General features: G+C 53.4%; 3 protein-coding genes and 1 pseudogene across 4 annotated transcripts in view; 2 read left to right on the top strand and 2 right to left on the bottom strand.

The window, feature by feature from the left end:
* LOC149913991 (uncharacterized) overlaps positions 1-23347 on the bottom strand; it is a 112013-nt gene that overhangs the window by 26465 nt on the left and 62201 nt on the right. The window lies entirely within an intron of this gene.
* Positions 2056-5557, bottom strand: LOC149913997 (uncharacterized). The gene is made up of 4 exons (XM_090128063.1): positions 5525-5557; positions 3821-4402; positions 2673-2810; positions 2056-2534 (listed from the first exon to the last, which is right to left on the bottom strand). The coding sequence occupies exons 1-4, from the start codon at positions 5555-5557 to the stop codon at positions 2424-2426; spliced, it is 864 nt and encodes a 287-aa protein (XP_089984189.1). The 3' UTR covers positions 2056-2423.
* LOC149913996 (olfactory receptor 6F1-like) lies at positions 5584-7679 on the top strand (annotated as a pseudogene).
* Positions 8251-16683, top strand: LOC149913995 (antigen WC1.1-like). The gene is made up of 15 exons (XM_090127971.1): positions 8251-8511; positions 9950-10309; positions 11159-11473; positions 11679-11987; positions 12207-12512; positions 12665-12982; positions 13059-13373; positions 13586-13900; positions 14021-14077; positions 14149-14463; positions 14634-14669; positions 14905-15042; positions 15208-15303; positions 15499-15651; positions 15864-16683. The coding sequence occupies exons 2-15, from the start codon at positions 10243-10245 to the stop codon at positions 15977-15979; spliced, it is 2856 nt and encodes a 951-aa protein (XP_089984097.1). The 5' UTR covers positions 8251-8511; positions 9950-10242; the 3' UTR covers positions 15980-16683.

Genomic DNA, 23347 nt, shown 5'->3' with positions numbered 1-23347 from the left:
CCTGGGCAAAAACAGTTCCACAAAGAGGTTTGCCCTTCCCAGAAGCTGGAAAGACCCAAACTGCTTTTCCCAACATGTTCTTTACATGTACTACAGGGACCTTATCTCCCTTGACAGTATGTAGGGAGCTAGCAGGACCATCACGATTGATAGATCCTCTGGTATTGACTAACCAGGGGGCTTCTGCCAAATGTTTCTCCCAATGCTTAAATGTTCCGCCACCCATTGCTTTCAGCATTGTTTTTAACAACCCATTGTATCGTTCGATTTTACCAGAGGCTGGTGCATGGTAGGGAATATGGTAAATCCACTCAATGCCATGATCTTTGGCCCAAGTATTTACAAGAGAATTTTTGAAATGAGTCCCATTATCTGACTCAATTCTTTCTGGGGTGCCATGTCGCCACAGGACTTGTTTCTCAAGACCTAATATGGTGTTTCGGGCGGCAGCATGGGGTACTGCATATGTTTCAAGCCACCCAGTGGTCGCCTCTACCATGGTAAGCACATAACACTTACCACTGCGGGATCGTGGCAAGGTGATAGAATCAACCTGCCGTGCCTCCCCATAGTTATTCATTTGCCATCGCCCTTCCTCCCAGAGTGGTTTCATCTTCTTGGCTTGTTTGATTATAGCACATGTTTCACAGTCATGAATAACCTGTGCAATAGCATCCACAGTTAAGTCCACCCCTCGGTCTCTAGCCCACTTATATGTTGCATCTCTCCCCTGATGGCCCGAGGTCTCATGAGCCCACTGAGCTAGAAAAAATTCACCCTTGTTCTGCCAGTCCAGGTCTATCTGAGCCACCTCAATTTTGGCAGCTCGGTCCACCTGGTGGTTATTTTGCTGTTCTTCAGTAGCCCGTCTCTTGGGCACATGAGCATCTACATGGCGCACCTTCACGGCCATATTCTTTATTTGGGCAGCAATATCTTTCCACAGTTCAGCAGCCCAAATAGGTTTACCCCTTCTTTGCCAGTTATTTTGCTCCCACTGCTGTAACCACCCCCACAAAGCATTTGCCACCATCCACGAGTCAGTGTAAAGATAAAGCATTGGCCACCTCTCCCCTTCAGCCACATCCAAGGCCAGTTGGACAGCCTTTACCTCTGCAAATTGGCTTGATTCTCCTTTCCCTTCAGTGGCCTCTGCAACTTGTCGTGTGGGGCTCCACACAGCAGATTTCCATCTGCGATGCTTTCCCACAATACGACACGATCCATCAGTGAACAGGGCATACTTTCTTTCATTTTCTGGTAATTCGTTGTATGGTGGGGCCTCTTTAGCTCGTGATACTTCTTCTGCTGGTGTTCCAAACTTTTTACCTTCAGGCCAGTCCATGATGACCTCTAGGATTCCTGGACAGCTGAGGTTCCCCATCCGCGCTTGTTGCGTAATCAACGCAATCCACTTACTCCAAGTGGCATCAGTTGCGTGATGGGTAGGGGGAACCTTTCCTTTAAACATTCAGTTCAGCACTGGTAGTCGAGGTGCCAGAAGGAGCTGTGTTTCAGTACCGACCACTTCAGAAGCAGCCCGAACCCCCTCATACGCGGCTAAGATCTCCTTTTCAGTTGGCGTGTAGCCCTCTTCCGACCCCCTGTAGGCCCGACTCCAGAATCCCAGGGGTCGGCCTCGGGTCTCTCCTGAGGCTCTCTGCCACAAACTCCAAGTGGGACCTTTCTCTCCAGCAGCAGTGTAGAGGATGTTCTTTGTATCCTGCCCTGTCCGTACTGGCCCTAAGGCCACGGCACGGGCTATCTCCTGTTTAATCTGTTCAAAAGCCTGCTGCTGCTCAGGGCCCCATGTAAACTCATTCTTCATTCGCGTCACATGATAAAGGGGGCTTACAATGAAGCTATAGTTTGGAACATGCATTCTCCAAAAGCCCACTACACCAAAAAAAGATTGTGTCTCTTTCTTACTAGTGGGTGGAGACATAGTGGTGATTTTGTTGATCACATCTGTTGGGATGTGACGACGGCCATCTTGCCACTTTATACCTAGGAACTGAATCTCCTGAGCAGGTCCTTTCACTCTGCTCCGCTTAACAGCAAAACCAGCACGCAGAAGAATCTGGATTATTCGCTCTCCTTTTGTGAAGACTTCTTCTGCTGTATCGCCCCACACAACGACATCATCAATGTACTGCAAGTGCTCAGGGGCACTGCCCTGTTCTAATGCAGTTTGGATCAACCCGTGGCAAATGGTTGGGCTGTGTTTCCACCCCTGGGGCAAACCCCTGGAGGGGGAACCAAGACGCATGGAGGTCTGACATCTTTGTACAGAACCACAGCCACAAACTCTGAGAACTACAAACACAGGGAAATTCTGCATGCACGCAGATCAAATGGCATTACAGATCAACACCACTTTACCTCCTCCGCACCAACAGGCTCTGCAGTGCCCCAAACGTCTGTCAGTGGCAGTCTGTGAGGAACGGCCCTGCAGAACACGCAGAGTCACACAGGCTCTCCTCCTCCTGCCCAGCTGCTGCTGCTGCAGGCAGTGCTTTCCTTGCCTCCTCAGCCTACAGCCAGCAGACAACATCAGCGGATGCCTGGTGCTCACATACAAGCAGAAGTGCTGGTGGAAAACCACCGCAAAGCACAGACCGAGTCGCTGGTACCTTGCAGTGAGGAAAGGCTGAGATGCACAACGTCCTCACCTGCTTGCTTGGTGCAAGTGGAGGTTCAGCAGCAGCTCCACTCGTGATTAAGGCCTCCAGAAACCTTCTTCTTTCTTCTTGATCAGGAGACTGCAAAGCGAAACCTTCTCCAAAGTCATTATTAAACAATATCTCTACCTGAAGCCCAAGGAGAAAACACGTTTCATATTTAAGACCACAGAACATATTCTATTCCAATACAACTTCAATTGTAATTTAAATTTCATGACTAGCATTTCACCCACCCTGCTACGGAAGGGGGAAAGGGAGGGGGCAAAGGAAGGGGGAAAAGATAGGGAGAGTCTTTTAGCCCCACATCTGCTTATAGCCCACCCTATAGCCCCGTATCACCCTATGACCCCCACAGTCCCTTATAGATCCAGATTTCCCATACACACTCTATAGCCCCATTTCTCCCTATATCCACCAATAGCTTCCCACAGCCACCCTATATCTGCCCACAGCCCCCCTCACAACACAACCCTTATAGCACAACATCCCTCTCTGTAGCCCCCCCACCCCCTATTGTCCCAGACCCTCCCACAGCCCACCACAACCCCTCATAACTCTATAACCCCCTATAACACCCCCCGATTGCCCCATATCTCCCTATATCCCTCCACAACCCCCTATAGCTCCCCAATAGAATTGTATAGCTCCCTACAGCCCCCATACCCCCCCAGATCCCAAAAGCCCCACAGCCTCCGATTGCCCCCTACAGCCCTAAAACCTTCCCTACAGCCCCCCCAGCCCCACATCGGCCCTATACCTCCACAGCCCCCCACAATCCCCTGTATTACCCCCACAGCCCCCTCTTCTTCCATATCCTCTTATTCCCCTTCTATAGTCCCCCACAGCTTTCTATAGCCCCATATCCCCCCAGAGCCCCCGACAGCCCCCATCATCCCCTCTATTCCCCTCACAACTACCTGTTTCCTCATAGCCCCCACTATCCCCCCAGAGCCCACTGTTACCCCGTATCCTCCAATATCCACCCCTACAGACCCCCCACAGCCCCCCATAGCCCCACATCACCCTATACCCCCCCTGTAGCCCCACATCCCCCCATTTCCCCCCATATCCCCCACCTCCCCTAACCTCCCACATCCCCAAGTTTCTCCCCCCCGCCCCCCGGACCCACAGCCCACCTCAGCCCCGGGGGCACCGGGAGCAGCGCTGGAGGGCTCGGGGGGGCACGGCCCGGACGCGGGCAGCAGCGCTGCGGCGGTGGGGGCCCCGAGTCCTTCAGCCGTCCCAAATCCCCGCATCCCGCGGCGGACGGGAGGGGAGCGGAGGGGAGCGGAGGGCGGGGCGGCTCGGGCCGCGCACGGTTCCTCTCCCCGGCCCCGGCCCGGAGCCGTTCTCCCGCACACCTCCGGCGCCGCTGTCCTCAGCACCGCTCCCGTCGTGCCGCGGTTCCGGCTCGGTGCTGCCCGGAAAGCTCCGGCGCGCAGCGGCTGCAGCGGCGGTGCCGCGCGGGGCTGCCCAGGCTGCGGGACCGGCGTCGTCTGAGGGGAGAGCCGGCTGCCAACGGCCGCTCCCGCGCGCTGCGCCTCGGCCAATCGGAGCCGGCGGCGCTGCCGCTGACCAATGAGAGGCGCGAAAGGGCCGGAACTGCCGCTCACCGATCGGAGACCGGAGGCGGGCCGGAGCCGCCGCTGACCAATGAGAGGACGAGGGGCCGGAAGTGCCCGTGACCAATGAGAGGCCGGGGGCGGGCCGGAGCGGCGCTGGGGGAAGAGGGGGCTGGGGGTGCGCCCTGTTGCTCTAGGGATGGGATTTGGGATCGGGATTGGGGTTAGGGATGTGGGATTGGGATGAGGGATTGGGATGAGGGATTGGGAATGAGATTTGGAACTGGGGTTGGGATGTGGGATATAGGGTGTGGGGTTGGGACGTGGGGTTGGGGTGTCGGATGTGGGATTGGAATTGAGATGTGGGATTGGGATGTGGGGTGTGGGGATATGGATGTGGGATGGATACGGAATGGGATATCGGGAAATGGGGCATAGATGGGATGGGCTCTGGATATGGGATGGACCTGGAATGGATATGGGATCGTAGAATCGTAGAATCATAGAATGGCTCAGGTTGGAAAGGAGCTTCAAGATCATCGAGTCCAACCACAGCCTGACCATCCTACCCTAACTAACAGCCCTGCGCTAAATCACGTCCCTGAGCACCGCATCCATGAGGTTTTGAAACACAGCCGGGGATGCTGACTCAACCACCTCCCTGGGCAGCCCATTCCAGTGCCTGACAGCCTTTTCTGTAAACCAGTTTTCCAACCTGGGTATCCGACCTTTACGTCCTCTTTCACAACTCGAGGCCATTTCCCCTCGTCCCGTCATCTGTCACCAGTGAGAAGAGACCAACCCCGCTCTGCTGCAATCACCTTTCAGCTGCTGGAAGAGAGAATAAGGTCTCCCCTCGGCCTCCTCTTCCCCAGACTCTCTGCTCCAAGCAGAGATGAGGGTCCAGTTTCCCTTGTACTGCCTGTCACTGTGGTCTGTCACTGCAGGCTTGGACGCCAGCTCAGCTTCTTCCCCTTGCGGGGATGTCAGACAGAGCAGTCGGTCTGCTGATGTCAGTGTACAGCACCAGGCATTCATCTCTTGCTCAGACTCCTCAGCACTGTGCTGCCTGCTGATTTTCTCTTGCAACCTTGACATTTACTCAAACATGTCACGGAGCTGAGCACACTCGCTCTCACAACAACCAGCTCTGCCCTCAGGCCCCAGCAGGGCTGCCAGATTCCTCACAGTCCTCACAGCCGAAGGTCTGAGCAGCACTTCCACTCCTCAGCAGGTCTGTGGAGGGAAGCTGGTGGCCCCTCTGGTCTCGCTTCCCACCTCAGTCCAGCCCTCGTGGCGAGTGGTCACCATATGTGTTTATTCCTGGAAAAGACAAGATGGGCCCCACTGCCCTCCCTGTGCACCTCTGCATGAACTATTGCAGACATTGGCCTGTGCCAGACCAGAGGCAAAGAGTAAGCCAGGGCATCTGAGGTCTTGGCCCCAAGCTGAACTGTCAGTTCAAGCGTGGAGGACAACCTGCTTCTGTACTTCCCATTTTACTTCTGTGCAAGTGCCCACTCTGCCTTGAGACAGAGCCCGAGGGAACAACACAGTCTGTGCAGAAATTGTGCTGCCCTGCTCAAACCCGTATCTCCTCCTCCATCCTTGCATCTTGAGGTGTTCTCTTCTTGGACTCATCTGTTGCACTTCTTTCTATGTCTGGCCATAAACTGAAAGGTAAAGGAGAAGAAGTCAGTCTTGACTGCTATGTTTTAGATCTGCTTCCTTCTCTGAAATGTTTATTTTGATTTTCAGAAGAGAGTAATTTACCAATGACACCAGAGACTTGAGACTTCAGTAATGAGTTTCATCTATTTCTCCGCAGTGCTTCTGAGAATTTGCTTTCCCCAAGCTCGCTCTCCAGTCAATGGAGACAAGAGAAAGAGCCAGCCTATAGATGCCCTGCAAAATAAAGCTTACCCATTTCTACTCTTCTCTCACTCTGCACTGACTGCATGGGAGGAAGTTAACTTGCTCAGCCTGAAGTGTCTGCACAGCAGTACCTTTTGTGAGCCTCCTCCTAGTTTTTCTAACACGGACCATCCTTAAGGACTTTAAGGTGAATTTTATTTCCCCTCAGAAATGTAAGGCGCTTAGATTGGGATGTTTGGTAGAAATAACAATTAGAAACTCTCTGGAAACTACTGCATTTCTGTGCAGAATAGCAGCAGGTGGGAGCGTGTGACAGATCCACTTCCGCAGTGTCTTTGCCTGTGATGTACAGGAGGCCTGCCAGCAAGGGAGAAGACGAGAAGGGAGGATAAAGTCTTCCATCCAGACTGTGAGATCACTGCACTTCTTTTTGCCGGGTTCCTCTCTCAGGAGGATGAACTGGAGTTGGCCACAGGACAAGGAAATGAAACTGCCGTTCCTGAATTCATCCTCGAGGGTTTCTCAGGGCTGAATCAAAGGCTACAGCTATTCCTCTCTCTGGTCCTTCTGCTCATATACCTGGCGACAGTGATGGGGAATACAGCCATCATTGTCCTCGTGTGTGTGGATAACCGCCTGCAAATCCCTATGTACTTTTTCACTGGCAATCTGGCATTCCTGGGAATCTGGTTTACCTCCTGCACAAGCATCAAATTGCTGGTGATTCCGAGCTCTGGCAGGAGAACAGTCTCTGTAAGCGGCGGCTTTGCCGTCCTATTTCTGTTTTGCCCTGGGTTGTATGGTGTTGATTCTCCTTGTGCTTATGTCCTTTGAGCACATTTGGAAGCTTCCCTGTTCTCTATTCACAGCCCTCAGAACATGTTTCTTTGGAGACCAACAAAACTGGCTTTACTGAGCACTGTCCTGTACCCGTTCTTAAACCCTTTCATCTACAGCCTTAGAAACAAGCTTGTGGCACTGGTCCTGAAGGATGCCATTGCCCATGCAAGAGCGCAGCTTTTCCCTCAGTCGTGATGCATTTCTGGACAGCAATTTGAATTACCTGCTGTTGTATATAATGCTGCTGGGGGTGTAGGACACACTAGGTAGAGGAGAAGCATTTTTGGATTGCAGAAGAAAACAAGGGGTTAGGAGATGGAAAGTGCTTGTCAAGTATGCATTTATCTGGTACTGCCCTGCACCTGATCTGCAGTTTGTCTTGTCTTCCATTTAACTCCATTCTTCTGTCTTCCATTAACCTCGATTTCTACCTCTTTCCTGAGTGAAGCTCTCTTCTGCATGACGTGTACATGGGAGTGCAGCCATCGGACAGAACAAGGTGGGGACGGAATGAATTTAGGTGTGTGTGTGCCTGGGGTGGTCTGTGCCCACAGCTGGACTGCAGCTATGGCCATGGAGGCTTATAGATCTAGGTGCCCACAACTGGGGCCCAGAGTGGAGCCCTGGGGCAGATCCTGGACAGACTGAGAGTCTGAGCCCAGCTGCTAAAGGTATGAACCCCAGATAGATAGATAGACAGACAAATAAACAGATAGATAGACAGACAGACAGACAACAAATGCCTGTAGCATATATGTATATTCTACATATCTCACTAGCTATTTCTCCATCCTGTTCATCTAGAGAGGAGACTGTGGTAAGGCTGCTGCTGCTGCTAATTCTGTTTGCCTACAGGAATTATTCCATGGTCCTACGGTAAATGGAGCACTGCCTGTTCTGACTTGTAGTTCCCCTCTCTTGAAAGTCTGCAAAAGAAGACAAAGACCTTTGCATAGAGGAAGGGAAGGGGGAGAGTCCGACATCACTGGTAGAGTTCCAGTCAGGAATATGTCCCTCATACCAGACTGCAATTTCGCTTCTTGCCCCTGATCTACCTGCTGACTGCATTTGCAGTGTCTTCACCACCGCATCTCAGATGGTTTCAGAGCAAGCAGATGTGAATGAGAATAAGAACTGAAGCCCTGCAAAAGTAAAATTGGCTTATGCTGCATTAGTCCATTTCAAAAATTCATCCGGAAGTCCCAGAGTGATCTCTGGCATCACTGTGACCAACTTCTGTCCCATGTCCTTCTTCGAGGCACTGGGCAGAGAAGACGGGCTGCCATGGACAGTAAAAGGACCACAATTCCAACAGGGGAATGTCCTGGTAAATTTGGGTGGGAAGCATCAAGATGCTTTGAAGGCAGGGAAAAGGACAGCCTCCTGCTATGAACAGCACTTCCATTCTCATTTTCCCGTGTGCCGGCACTTCAAGGCAGACCCCAGGGGGACAACCCTACACACTTCTGCTGTGGCCTGACCCAAGCCTGGTTCTCTGCATCCTTACCAGCAGAACTGACAAGGAAGCCCTGTTGGCAACACACTGACAGGTGGGAGTTCCTTTAGTTCCTGCCCGTCTATGCACCTCATATCCAGAAGGTACCCCTATCTCTGCTGGGGCTTATAAGCCCCCCACCAGTTTCATGGCAAAACCAAACACCGGGGTCACTTCCTGAGGCCAAACCTGAGGCCAAGCCCTGTTAAGGAAATCCAGGAGAGGCTGGGTCCTCTATTGTTTTACATTCACCAGTAACAGGGATGAAAGGATAGAGTGCCTGCTCTGTCCAGAAAAGCCCAGAAATTCATTGATTTATAAGGACAAGTGGAGTGTGAGAATGTTAATTTCAGGAGAGCTGTCTGATTGAAGTCTTCAGATTGGCAGATTGGATGAGGCCCTGGGCAGCCTGGTTAGCATTAAATGGGGAGGTTGGTGGCCCTGCATGTGGCAGGGGGTTGGAGATTTGTGATCCTTGGGGTCCCTTCCAACCCTGGCCACTCTGTGATTCTGTGATTCAGAAGTGGCACGATAAGGAAAAACCAGTAAGTAAATACGATGGAACGTCGATCTGAATTCATGAACACGAAGACAGCTCCATATCCTTTGGTCATTAGTGCAGGACATACACAAGAGTGTCTGTCAAACAGTCGGCATAATTCTTGCCAGTGATTAATGCCTTCTGGGTCTGGCTGGGATGGATATCCTCTTCCCCACTGCAGCCCACTGCAGCAGTGCTTTGTTTCCTATAGCATCCCTACAGCCCGCGAGCTCTCAGCATAAGCTGTGCCACATCACTGCCGTTACCCCATGGCCATGTGTCTCAGCGCCGTTGGCCGTTGTGGTCAGTGGGATGTCCCAGGGGTCAGGACCCTGCCCCGTGCCCGTGAGGCCGAAGGAGCAGCCCCGCAGCCCTGGCTGGTGCAGCCGTGGTGAAGGTGGCTCGGGGACACCGCAGTGACGTGCCTGGGCACAGAGCCAGGAGGAAACCACCGTCTTCCTGCCTGAGCGCTGTGACACGGGGCTGTGGTTTGTGCACCTGCAGCGGTGGGTGGGCTCCAACTCCCAGTCCTCTGTGAGGAATAACGGCCCCTGGTGACACGCTGAGTGCTGGGGACGCTTCTGAGCCCCTAGACTCAGTCTGCAGATCCTAGTCTGCTGCCAGGGCAGGACCTGTCCCAGCTCCAGCTCCTTCTGGGGACCCGACACGGGGCCCACCGTGGAAGAATGGCTGAGCCAGCACTTCCAATATGGGAGCCCAAGGACCTTTCCCAGCTGCTGCTCCTGGTACAGCAGGTCTGCAGCAGGCCCAGGGGCTGTTCCCCTGCCTTACGGACACAGCCCTGGTGCAGTCCCAACCCTGTGGTTCCTGCAGCGTGGGGCCAGCTGGACATTCCCATCTTGGTCTGTTGGGCATTCCCGGCACAAGAGATGCTCAGCGCTCCTGCAGAGTGCAAGTGGTGAGATGGTGATAGAGCCACGTCCTCCTACAGCCAACGCGGTGATTCCCGTCACAGCGACATGACACCCACAGCAGAGCCGTCCCTCATATATGGTCATGAAGAGCTCTGGAGAAGTTCATTGGAGGGCTGGGCTGCCTTGGAGGGGAGACAACTTCTGAGAAGGTCTAAAAAGGAGACTGCTGCTTTGATTGGCTTCTTCTGCATCTGCGTCATCAGCTGCAGAGATATATTGCTCTCCTGCTGTCATTGTCCCCAAAGCCCCCGGGAGCTGCGGCAGGGAGTTGGGCGCTGCAGGGCTGTGCCAGCAGGACGGGAGGCTCAGGATGGGGACAGAAGGACTCCTATGCCCTCGGGTGCTGTGGCTCCTCCTCTGGCTGCAGCCGTGCAGAGGTAAGTGCCAGCTGCCTTGACCAGCAGTCCAAGCTGACCTAGGGCCAGTGAGCGTCACCGAGATCCCTCTGGGAAGGAGATTTCTTTCTAAGAACCACTGAAACAAGGGCAGTTTAAGTTCTTTACAGAGAGAGTGGTGAGATGCTGGAACAGATGCCCAGAGAGGCTGTGGATCCCCGTCCATCCCTGGAGGTGTTCGAGGCCAGGCTGGATGGGGCCCTGGGCAGCCTGGTCTGGTATGAAATGTGGAGGACGGTGGCCCTGCATGTGGCAGGGGGTTGGCGATTCGTGATCCTTGAGGTCCCTTCCAGCCCTGGCCATTCTGTGATTCTGTGATTCTCTGATTCTGTGAATCTGTGGCAGAAGTTGCTGAAGTACATGGATCCTTTGCTTTGTTCTGTGTCTCTCCGGGTGGATGAGTGTATCATAATTTTCCAGGACTACTGAATTTATGGCAGCCCTGGTTATATGCCTGGTTATATTTCCAGACAATGAAGCATCCTTCTGTGACCCCTTGCTCACCAGCACAGTGCTCTTGCTGTGCTGGTGGCCCAGCTGGTAACGGTGGCACACAGAAATCCCCAGAGCACAGCCAGACTCCTCAGGGTCATCCCTGGGGACCCTGGTCAAGAAGGGTCTGATCCACTGGGTTGGGGTGATCCTCAGGATCAGCTCGGTGCTTCCTGGGAACATGGAAAGCCCTGAGGATGGTAGTGAGTCTGGAGATGTAGAGACAGGCAGTGGGAAGTCTCCCACCCCAAATCTTGTGACTGTGCCAGCCTGGGGGTCTAGGATCCCCCAGTTTGGGGCCTGGGCCTCTCCTGACAGATCCTGTGTTGATGTTTGAAGGGGCAGCAGAGGTCAGGCTGGCGGATGGCAGCGGGCACTGCGATGGGAGAGTGGAGGTGAAACACCAGGAGCAGTGGGGGACCGTGTGTGATTACAACTGGGACAAGGAAGATGCAGCAGTGGTTTGTAAGCAGCTGAGATGTGGGTCAGCAATCAGTGCTACACGGAATGAAAGATTTGTGCTAGGATCTGGCCCCATTTGGATGGCTGATGTCCAGTGTCAAGGCACCGAGTCTGCCCTGTCTGACTGCACACACGATGAAGAGATTGTTCAATACTGCGGACACAGTGAGGATGCTGGAGTTACATGTACAGGTGAGGAACTAGCCATTTGCAACCTCCATGGCCAGATTTGGGGGATCAGTAAATAGATATCATACGTGGCCAGTTGTGCTGCCATTGCTGGTCCCTGGGGAATTGCCATTGGGTCCTGCTTGGTCCCCAGCTGAGGAGGAGGTGAGGAGGGACATGGAATTGCCAGAGGGCTCTGGGACCCCACAGGTGCCTTTGTTCACTCCAGGATTTGTCCGTCTGGTCGGAGGGGACAGCCGCTGCTCAGGACGAGTGGAGATCCATGACGGGGATGGGTGGAAATCTGTCTGTGACTCACGCTTTGGTCCCAAAGCTGCTGATGTGGTCTGCAGAGATCTTCAGTGTGGCGCAGCCCTGCCCGTCCCCAGAGCAAGTCCCTTTGGAGAAGGGACCGGTGCCATCTGGGACAGAGAGCTGCGGTGTGTGGGGAACGAATCCAGCCTCTCCTCCTGCCCCACGGGGACGCCTCAGGACCAGCCCTGCACCCAGACAAGCATTGCTGCTGTCACCTGCACACGTAAGGGCTCAGGGAGGGCTGCTGGACACTGACTGTGTGCCAGGGCCAGGGACGGGGCTGTGCCGGGTGTGAGGACAGGAGAGTGATGTGGTATTCTGCAGCCCTAAGGTAGAGCTGAAGGAAGTGGCGTCGTGTTGTCCCTTTGGCTTCTCCTCCCTGTCCTGAGGGAACCAGAGCACAAACCACCCCCCTCCATCCTCCTCTGTCCTCAATCCACAGGGTTCAGGCTGGTGAATGGCAGCACGGCGTGCGAGGGCAGGGTGGAAGTGGAGGTGCAGGGAACATGGGGCAGCCTTTGTGCCTCCCGCTGGGACCTCTTGGATGCCCACGTTCTCTGTCATCACCTGGGCTGCGGGTTTGCGGTGTCCGTTCCTGGAGGAGGGCATTTTGGGAGAGGAAGTGGCCCGGTGTGGAATGACTGGTTCCACTGTGCAGGGACTGAGAGCAGCCCGGATCAGTGCCCGGTGAGCGCCCTGGGGGCCTCTCCGTGCTCCCATGAGAACGACGCTGCCGTCATTTGCTCAGGTGTGCGTCAGGATAACGCTGCAGGAATTGCGCCTCGTGTGCCACACGGCCACCTCCAAGTCCCCTGGGGATCCCACGGCATCACCAGGCTGAACCTGTCCCCGGAGCAGTCCTGCAGCGTGCAGGACTTCTGGCATTTCTGCTCTCCCCAGGCCCGCCTCACAGCGCATCTCTAAGGCTGGTGGGTGGAGGGAGCCGGTGCGACGGGCGCGTGGAGATGTTGCAGCGCGGGACGTGGGGCAGAGTCCTGGATGATCAGTGGGACATGGAGGACGCGAGCGTGGTGTGCTGGCAGCTGCGCTGCGAGGAGGCAGAGGCAGCCTACACTGTGCCGAGGGCCGAGCGAGGGACGGGCCCCGTGGGGCTGCGTGGGGTGCGGTGTGCAGGCCACGAGGCCGGCCTGAGCCTCTGCAACACCTCCCTGCCTGAGGCCGCGGGCATCATGGAGGACGTGGGGGCCGTGTGCCGGGGTGAGCAGCGCGTCCTCTGGATGCGGGATCGGGTGTGCGGCCGGCCTCTGACAGCCCGGGCTTCCCCCCACTGCAGGGAGCCGCCAGGTCCGGCTGGTGGACGGGGCTGGGCGATGTGCAGGGAGAGTGGAGATCTACTACCGGGGGCAGTGGGGCACGGTCTGCGACGATGCCTGGGACACGGCCGACGCCAACGTGGTTTGCCGCCAGCTGAGCTGCGGATGGGCCGTGGAGGCGGCCGGCTCGGCTCACTTTGGGGAGGGCTCCGGGCACATCTGGCTGGATGGCGTCAACTGCTCTGGGGCCGAATCTGCTCTCTGGAACTGCTCTGCTGAGGCCTGGGGACAGCACGACTGCGGGCACAAGGAGGATGCGGGAGTCGTCTGCTCAGGTCTGTGCTGGGAGCCCAGGACAGGGAGGCGGCCGGGGGGCTGAGGCCACCAAAGGCCGCTTCCCGAGCCCGGCCTGGGGACACCCCATCCACCGGTGCGGCTGGGGGCAGTGGGGAGCACGGCCAGCCTAACACTGAGCAGGGAGCACAGGGGGCTTCCTCTCTCCAGCCCCCAACCAGCGACTTCCCCCTGGGGCCTTTCCTCCTGCCAGAATTCATGGCCCTGAGGCTGGAGAACAGCGATGGCTGCTCCGGGCGCCTGCAAGTTTCCTACAATGGCATGTGGGGGAGCGTTTGCTCCAACTCGATGACTCCCTACACGGCGCCACTGGTGTGCAAGGAGCTGGGCTGCGGGGACACAGGGACCCTGGAAACCAGCATCTACTACAGCAGGGTGAATGGCACCGCGTGGCTGGATCGCGTGCAGTGTGGGGAGAGCAACAGCTCCTTCTGGCAGTGTCCCTCTGATCCCTGGCAGCTGCAGTCCTACGATGATGTGCGAGACAAGGCCAGCATCACCTGCAATGGTAAGTGAGCCACCTGGGCACCAGATCCTGCCCCCCTCACCACGACCAAGGTGTCACGGCGAGGTGCAAGCAGAGGCCCGCCCTGCACAGCTTCCTTCACTGCTACGTTTCCCTCCGCAGGGAGAAAGCCGGAAAGGACGCCGGCAGCTGCGTGCCCCAATTCCACGAGCTGCACAGGTGGGAGCTCCTTCTCCGTGTGACTCCTCACCCAGTCGTGCCGGTGCCATGGGAGGTCACTGCCTCTGCAGACAGGGAGAAGATCCGTGCTGTGGGAGGCAAGGACGGGTGCTCGGGCAGAGTGGAGGTGTGGCACCGTGGCTCCTGGGGAACTGTGTGCGACGACTCGTGGGACATGCAGGACGCCCAGGTGGCATGCAGGCAGCTGGGCTGTGGCCCTGCGCTGTCTGCCCTGGCCGAGGCTGCCTTTGGGGAGGGGACAGGACCCATCTGGCTGGAGCAGGTGGAGTGCAGGGGCACGGAGCCATCTCTGCAGGATTGCTGGGCCCGGACTGCGGGTGGCGGTGCCTGCCAGCATAAGGAAGATGCAGCTGTGAACTGCTCGGGTGAGTAGCTGGGGTTACTCAGGCTCTGCTCACAGCCCAGAGCTAAGCAGAGCTCTGGGCTGTGTTCCAGCCTGGAGGAAAGGATAATCTGGGTGGGACGTGTTGGCTGCATCAGCCACTGGTCTGCCTGGTACCGCAAACCCACCTCTCAGCTCAGCTTTTCTCTGCAGCTGCACCCAGGATGACAGCTTCCCCCCCACAAAGAGGTAACATCTCCTCCCACTGGAGCTGGGTCTCCCCCCGACACAGAACTGGGGCTTCTTACTGGGCATTTCATACCCCAGGAAAAAGCACCAGGCTGGGGGATATATGGGGAGGGCCATCATGTACCCAGTAGGGTGGGAGGTTTCCCATCATCCACCCCCTGCCCCTCTACCCCTTACTGCCCCCAACTCTCACGCACGTGCCTGGTGCTGCTCCTGCCACATTTGTTCCCTGCAGACCCCATCCTGGGCTATGCGACCGTCAGCAGGAGAGTCTCGGTGCCTGTCATCATCTGCATCATCCTGGGGCTCCTTATTTGCCTGCTCCTGGCCCTCCTGGCAAGGCAGATGCAAAGCGCCAGAGCTCGGCGCAGAGGTAGGTCCTGACTCAGCGGTGCGTGGGATGTGCCGTGTCACTCCATTGGCATCCAGCAACAAGCAATAGAGAGAGCCCAGTGGTGGGGGAGTTCATGGTGGAGCGAGGGGAGAAGTGGCAGAAGGAGGCTGGGGAAGCACAGCAGGGTCTCGTCTCTGTCCCCAGACTCCAGGAGATCTGGGGAGCCCTTCTCTGAAGCCGTCTATGAGGAGATCGAGTACAGCCCAGTCAGGGAGAAGAAAATGAGATACAGTTTCTCAGGTGGGTGCAGGTCCCTGCAGGAACACATTTGACAACACTTTTTTCCAGCCCCAGCCCACAGCTCACACCACAGCACGTGCTGCGCCTCTTTCCAGGCTCCTATTTGGAGTGCTCCCTGACCAAACTGCAGCCCTACCTCGGGAAATGTGAGGAGGAGGATCTTATCACTGTTATCTGCTCCCCTCTCTCTTACAGACATCCCTGTTGTGCCCGGTGATTCCCCAGTAGAGGGCTATGATGATGCTGGGGAGGTTTCTGACCCTGGAGAGCATCCTGTCCCAGGGCAGGGAGACTGGCAAGAGCCTGGGGCACAGGAGGAGGGAGAGGGACCCAGGGATGCTGCCAGAGGTGAGAAGGAAATGCAGTGCTGCAGCTTGCTGGGTGCCATCCCTGGTGCAGTAATGAGAGCCACACCTCGTGGGTTGAGGAACTTTCCTCGGGAGGTTTCATGGGGAGAAAGGGACTGGGAGAACGGGCTGAATGTCCCACCGAGGAGACAAGTGATGGACCACCCAGGAGGAGCACCCCATGGGGCAAACAGTTGTCTTTGCTGCTGGCAGGAGAGAGTCTGCACTCCTGGAGAAGTGCCGGAGCCCCTGAAGCTGATGGAGACACCTCACCTCTGTCCCTTGCGAGCACGGGCTATGATGATGCTGATGAGATGTCTCTCTCATAACCCCACTGGACACAAAGGCTGTGACACCAGAGCACTGGGATGCCTGAGCTCTGGGACAAGAGACTCTGTCCCTGCCATGAAGTTGGGTGTAGACACAAAGGAGAGGTCAGTGCCGCTGGGAGAGCCGTGAGTGCCAGGAGCTCTTTTCACAGGGGCATCAGAAACAGCCAAGCAATTCCTCGAAGTTTTATCCCTCTGCTTTTATGCTGTGCATCCGTATTGGTTCCTATTAAAAGCCCGTGAGAACTTTGACCCAGAGCTTTTGCTTCCCTGCCCATATTTTGGGACATCTCTCTGAGGCTGACTGGATAAGCAGAGCACAAGGGCACAGTGTTGGGCTGGGGCACTTCTTGGGGACAGTGGGCTTGGGCTCAGGGCCATGGTGCCTGGGAAGTATTCCTGCTGAATCTACTCCAACCAGGGCAGCCAATGTGACCCTCTGCAAAGTCCCACGATGCTCCCCAGTAGGAGGGACTGACTGCTGCTGCCTTGGAGCCTGTGGACTCCAAGCACTTCAAGAATGGGAAGATCTTTCCTTCTAGATTGTTGGAAGCAGAGGACAGAGGGACGGAAATCATCCCCACAAGATGTGGGCTGCGGCCCTAGGTCATGGCAAAGCCCCTGGCCAGCAGAAGGGCCCCACTCCAGTTCTTCTACCAGGTATGCCAGACAGTGGGGTGAATAAAAAAACAAATCACCCAAATGGAAAAAAATGAGCTATAGATATAGGAAGGTCTAAAAACAGTATAGCTTTATGTAAGGTAGAGTACTCCATTTTATGCTGATGAACCAGAAGAAGTAATCCATGGAAGGCTAGATGACTAACTACTTCATACCACAGGCCTCTCTCAAGAAGTCTATCATGAGGGTGGGTTCATTCATCTAAGCAGGTGTCAGCGGTTTACGGGCTGGTTCGGCCCGGTTCCATGACCAGCGGGGCAGAGGGATCCGCAGATCTGCGCCTCCAGAAAAAGGGAACAGGGGACCCCAAAATAATTAAAAACAGCGGCAACAATCTGAGGAGAAACAAAGTAATTTACTAAATATAGTATCGGAATGCAAGATAACACACTATAATACAGTATAATTAAAATTGAAGCTAATAAATCAAATATAATGAGAGAGAGAATGTCCGAAAGGTGGGTAGGCTTCACCACAACGCGGAGAGCTGAGGTGAGATGCGCAGTCCAGTTGAGCAGCAGGGAGAAAAGGGAGGAGAGCTGATGAAAAGCAGGCAAAGAAGAGCGCATCAGGTGACCTTGCCAGGAGTTGTATCTCGAGACTCTCTGTGACCGCAAAGTCCCCTGGGGAATGCAGTTCTTCTTCTCTTCCAGGCAGGTACCCAGAGCTTGAGCACCAACAGTTAAACTCCCAGTGCCCCACATGATGTTATGATGTGGAATACCGAAAACCAAAAATCACAAAACCATGATATTCCACCCCTTATTCTACATCACTACATCATGCTTAACATACACAAACAAAATATAATTACCAAACACTAAACACGCACACACAAACCTATATATCTACATGGAATTACTGACTGCACTCCCCCAGCATCAAATTCCCTTGTGGTACACATTGAACATCCCCGTTTTTCTGCATCACCCACCAAGTGGATCCAGGTCCCTGGGCAAAAACAGTTCCACAAAGAGGTTTGCCCTTCCCAGAAGCTGGAAAGACCCAAACTGCTTTTCCCAACATGTTCTTTACATGTACTACAGGGACCTTATCTCCCTTGACAGTATGTAGGGAGCTAGCAGGACCATCACGATTGATAGATCCTCTGGTATTGACTAACCAGGGGGCTTCTGCCAAATGTTTCTCCCAATGCTTAAATGTTCCGCCACCCATTGCTTTCAGCATTGTTTTTAACAACCCATTGTATCGTTCGATTTTACCAGAGGCTGGTGCATGGTAGGGAATATGGTAAATCCACTCAATGCCATGATCTTTGGCCCAAGTATTTACAAGAGAATTTTTGAAATGAGTCCCATTATCTGACTCAATTCTTTCTGGGGTGCCATGTCGCCACAGGACTTGTTTCTCAAGACCTAATATGGTGTTTCGGGCGGCAGCATGGGGTACTGCATATGTTTCAAGCCACCCAGTGGTCGCCTCTACCATGGTAAGCACATAACACTTACCACTGCGGGATCGTGGCAAGGTGATAGAATCAACCTGCCGTGCCTCCCCATAGTTATTCATTTGCCATCGCCCTTCCTCCCAGAGTGGTTTCATCTTCTTGGCTTGTTTGATTATAGCACATGTTTCACAGTCATGAATAACCTGTGCAATAGCATCCACAGTTAAGTCCACCCCTCGGTCTCTAGCCCACTTATATGTTGCATCTCTCCCCTGATGGCCCGAGGTCTCATGAGCCCACTGAGCTAGAAAAAATTCACCCTTGTTCTGCCAGTCCAGGTCTATCTGAGCCACCTCAATTTTGGCAGCTCGGTCCACCTGGTGGTTATTTTGCTGTTCTTCAGTAGCCCGTCTCTTGGGCACATGAGCATCTACATGGCGCACCTTCACGGCCATATTCTTTATTTGGGCAGCAATATCTTTCCACAGTTCAGCAGCCCAAATAGGTTTACCCCTTCTTTGCCAGTTATTTTGCTCCCACTGCTGTAACCACCCCCACAAAGCATTTGCCACCAGTTTTGAGCTCTTCTCCTGCCCTGCATACCTCAGCAATTTCTAATTCTGCCTATCTTTCCTCCCCCCATGCTTTCTTAGGGGCCCTTTCCTGCTGAGTGGAGAAGGCTCTTGTTTCACTGGAAACCAGATACTCCATGAGCAGCAATGTGGAGATATGTTCTCCTTGCAGTTGTTCCCCTGTGGCTTCTTTCTGATGTGCGTGGAAACTCCCACTAGAATAGGCTGCTGCATGAGACAGAGGCCTGATACAGCATCACTTGTGTGGGTGGAGTTTTACTATCTCCTTGTTCATCTTTTATGTTTGTTTGTTTTATTTCAACTCTATGTATGTGTGCATTGGTGCAAGTCTGCCTTTGCTAACTCCTTTTCTTGTGGCCTTAGGCAACAATCAAGGGGGTCTCAAGTTTTAGTGCTGAACAAGAAGCGCAGGCACTCAGGAAAGCCATGAAGGGCTTTGCTAAGTTGATCTCCCTCCCTCCACAGGTCAACTTTTATTTTTTCCCCAGCACTGGCAAGGGCTGCTCTGGTGGTTTGTTAGAGGGAAGCGTAGCTGCTTGCATTGCTCTGCTGCACAACTGCCCTAAAAATCGTTGGAGAGTGGAAACAGAACTGCCCTTCATGTCCCGAAATGCAGCTGCTCTGGTGGTGTGGGTCGTGGCACTTTGTGTGCATAGCTGTAGTCCTGGGGCTGTTGAGAGCTGGCTGTGTAGGGGACTGGAGGTGGCCCAAGAGCAGAGGGCACTTCTGATTCTTGTGCAAGCAGCCTGACTAGCTTCCATTTGTTTCTTGCAGGCACGGATGAAGATGCCAGCATTGATGTCTTGACCAAACTAAATGTTTCCCAACATCAGTGAGTTCTGATCACCTATAAGAGCACCAGTGGCAGGGTAGGTGGTCTGCAGAGATGTGTGAACGTGGTTGTGTCACTTGGGTGAAAAGCGAAAAACGACGCCATCTCCATAAGAGAAAGGTCAGCAGAGACTTTGCCTGACCAAGGCTGTTTGGTTCTTGTTCAGTTCAGAGCAGTTGTTGATGCAAGGAGGGTTGGAGCCTGAAGGGAAGTGGTGAACAGCTCAGTTCCTTCTGTCCTCGAAGGCCGTACCTTCTGCCAACTCCTTTCTCCTCTCTTGGCCTTCTAGGATTTGATTGATGACTTGAAGTCGGAGCTGAGTGGGAGTTTTGAGAGGGTGATCATTGGGGTGATGACTCCCACCACCACGTATGATGTGCACGAACTAAGGAGGGCTGTGAAGGTTTGGAAGTCTTCCTTTCGTGTTGCTTAAGTTCTGGCCAAGGACTTACTGCTTTGTTATGTATGTCTTCTTATTTTACATTAACTCTTAACGAAACCTGGTTGCACGTCACGAGCAGTTGTTGGTATCTTAAATCTTGCCTTGGCGATTCCCTTGGGAGCAGGAACAGATGAAGGCTGCCTGATTGAAATTGTGGCTTCTCACACCAAGGAAGAGATTCGTCGCATTGATGAGAACTACAAGCTTTGTAAGTAGAGCAAAAGGCCAGGCCTTGTCCTGCTGTCTGACAGTCAGTCTGTGTGTGTGCAGGCAGACGTGAAGAGGAAGGAGTCTGGGGAACTTTTAGGTGTGACGCACTGGCCAACCTGGGTGTTGCTGTTTGTCCAGAGAGAAGCTAGACTAGAATTTCACCAGCATCTGAGCTGGTGTAAATAAAATGGGGAGGAGCATTCTGTCTGTCAGCAGGACGTGTGGCTCTCTTGCCAGTTTCTTACTGTCTGCGCTTCTTAATTGGAGGCTGTAGCACTACTGATGATGGCTGGAGTGCTGCAGTGATGCTGAGAGCCCTGGGCTCAGTTCTGTACTTAGCAGGTTATGGCTGGCAAATGCTGTGGGCAGCACCCAGGTGGTGGCCCTGCTCCTAGCAGATGCTGTGTGTGTGTTCTTGCTAGAATGTGGCTGCTCCCTTGAGGATAACATTGTATCTGACACATTGTCCATGTTTCAAAGGGTCCTCGTGTCCCTCGCAGCGCTGAGCCACGTTGAGGGGAGAAGGGGGTGAATCTTCAGAGCTGTGGGCACAGCTCTGCACTCAGTGGTGAGGATCTCCAGGCTGGCTTTTTCACATGGGACCCTGTGTGTCCCATGGCCTGCTCCTCACATGCAGATTCTGCAGGAAGGAGACTCTGACTCTGGGTGTGCATGAGTGGTGTGGGCCCTTCTTTAAACATCCCAGTAAAGTGGGTTGCTGCTTGTTTCAGAAGGAAGCCCGAAGCACACCTGAGCTGTGTTTCGCTGTGTTTGTAAGCTGGTGTTCCCTTTGACAGACTCCATTATCCATCTCCAGCAGCTGGTCCTGAATGGGGAGTTCTCAGGAGTTGTTTCCAGTAGATGCTCTGGTGAACTGAGTCTTCTATCCTTGTGTCTTTGCAGGGAAGCTGAGTTGAGGGAATGTATGTGGATGATGGCCTTGCTCAGCAGGATGCTCAGGTGTGTAGTAACATGCTTACTTCCAACCTGTTTGTGTCTGCGTGATGCGTGGTGAAGAGAAGACAACGTGTGAAATGGGAATAATGGTTCTAGCCTTGTTTCCAAGTCTCTAATGAGAGGTCTTTAGCCAGGCTGGTTCCTTGGCAGGGGCAATGACTTTTGGTTGTGGGTTGCTGTGCCTGGTTGGTGCTTGTTGGAAAATACCCATGATCTAGACAAGTACGGGCCAGCAGTGCTCTAGCTCCGAGGAATTAAAGATCTCCTGTACACCCAGTCTTCTCCACGAGCCTTACTTTGCCATCCATGATGTCTGTAAGTGCCTGTACGAAGCGGGGGAGAAGAAGTGGGGAACAGATGAGGTGCAGTTAGGTCCATCCTCTGTACACGGAACAGGGATCACCTACTGAGAGGTAGGACCCCTCCGCCGTGTCCTGGGTTTTTCTTTCCTTCCTCGTTTGTACGCGGTGCTTTTGTAGGAGCTCCGTAGGTGTTCAGTAGATGGGAACTCCTCTGAGGCAGCAGGTGTCCTGGAGAGAGCCCCATTGCACCCATTCCATTCGGGCTGTTTTATTCCCTCCTGAGACTGAAAGGGACTTCAGAAACCTAAGTACACCTGGCTGCAGCTCCAGCATGGAAAGCAGAGATCACCAAGTGATCTCCACGTCCTTGCAAAGCTCCAGCTTGTCATAATTTTCCAGGACGGTATCTCTGATAAAGCAGATTTTCTTTACAATGGCAGTGTTGGGCCTCCTGCAAGCAGGAGCGCGCAGAAAACAGTGTTCCACCTTTTATCCCCTACTGCCCAACGCTGATCTCTTTCTGCCCTGGTTCCTCATTGGCTGAGTACTGCAGGTTCACACTGTTTCGTGATGCTTCACTAATCACACATATGCCAAGTGAACACAAATCTTTGCCATCCAAACACAGATACCTTAATTGGTTAATTGCCTTCTAACCATTGCTTTCTGAACAAACATCTGGTCAGGTCAAGAGGCAGATGTGTCACCTCTCAGAAACGACTTGATTTCAGTGGCCTTAAACGGTCCCTGTGTGATGGTTATCTTCTTACTGACTCGCTGTCAAACACAGCCAGTGGATCTCTGTACGTGCAGTTTGGAGCTCCTAGCTAAAACAGACTGCACAAATGCAGATTACGGATATTCTTATCTCAGCACTCTTCTGAGATGGAGCATTCCAATTACAAGACCTTCAGTCTACTGTTTAATCTGACCAGCAGGAAGACTTCACGACAGTTATTTTCCTTGATTCCTGTGCAATTTTATTTGAGAATTGGAGCTCGACCTAATTTAAACCATTTTTTGCAAAGTCTGTAAGGAGAGTTGCATTTTTGCTTATATCTAGCCGCTTTGATCCACGGTGAGTGGAAGTCACAAAACAGAGTATAAAGGGAGTTTCTAAACTGCCTGTTGTTGAGTGCATTGAAGGCAACAGGAGAGCCCAGAATGTGACCTGTGAGAGTAGATGTGCCTCTGCTTCTTACTGAGTTTTGTGCCTCTGCTTCTTACTGAGTTTTGTATTGCACTTTTCTGGGGGTGCATTTCTTCTGACTCAGAAATACGAGTTACAATGAAGGTGAGGTACTTCCCAGTACATTAGAGATCTTCAACAAAAATGCATTTGGAAAACACATTATAAGCCTAAACACTGCAGAAGGACACAGACTAAGAATATATCGCCCTTAAATAGAATCCATCTTTGCACACAGCTGGAAAATGCTCTTTCTGCATTTCATTGATCACCACGTCAGCACCTCTAGGGATCAGCCCATCGGTTCACTGGAATAGCAGTACACTGCCAAAGTGCTGCTGTAATCCTGGAAACCACGGAATGCTCATGGATTTTGTCAGCCAATTTACAGCCTGGTTTCAACACTGCTGAATAGGCATTTGTTCTCCAGCAAAACATCTCAGAATCTGCAGAACGTTGCTAGTAACAGCAGTGGAACAGGGAGGAATGGTGAGAACAGATTTCTGCTTAGAATGCTTTCCAGTTTAATACTTAATGCATCTTATTGTCACTTTCATAGGATTATCATGAACTCTAGATATGCAGTTAAAAAAGCTAAATGAGACAGCAGAACTGAATCACAAGCACAGGAAACAGATTCTGCGTTCATCTTCTTGCATGTCTGTCCTGCTGGCATGTTTGTTGTACTTTCTACCATTTCAGAACCACAGGAGCTCAAACAGCCTGAAAAACAAGAGTGCAAACCCTTGTCTTT

Source organism: Phasianus colchicus, chromosome 32 (genome assembly GCF_987193195.1).
Source record: "Phasianus colchicus chromosome 32, bPhaCol1.hap1.1, whole genome shotgun sequence".
NCBI lineage: Eukaryota > Metazoa > Chordata > Aves > Galliformes > Phasianidae > Phasianus > Phasianus colchicus.
This window is presented reverse-complemented; position numbering and strand designations above follow the sequence as displayed.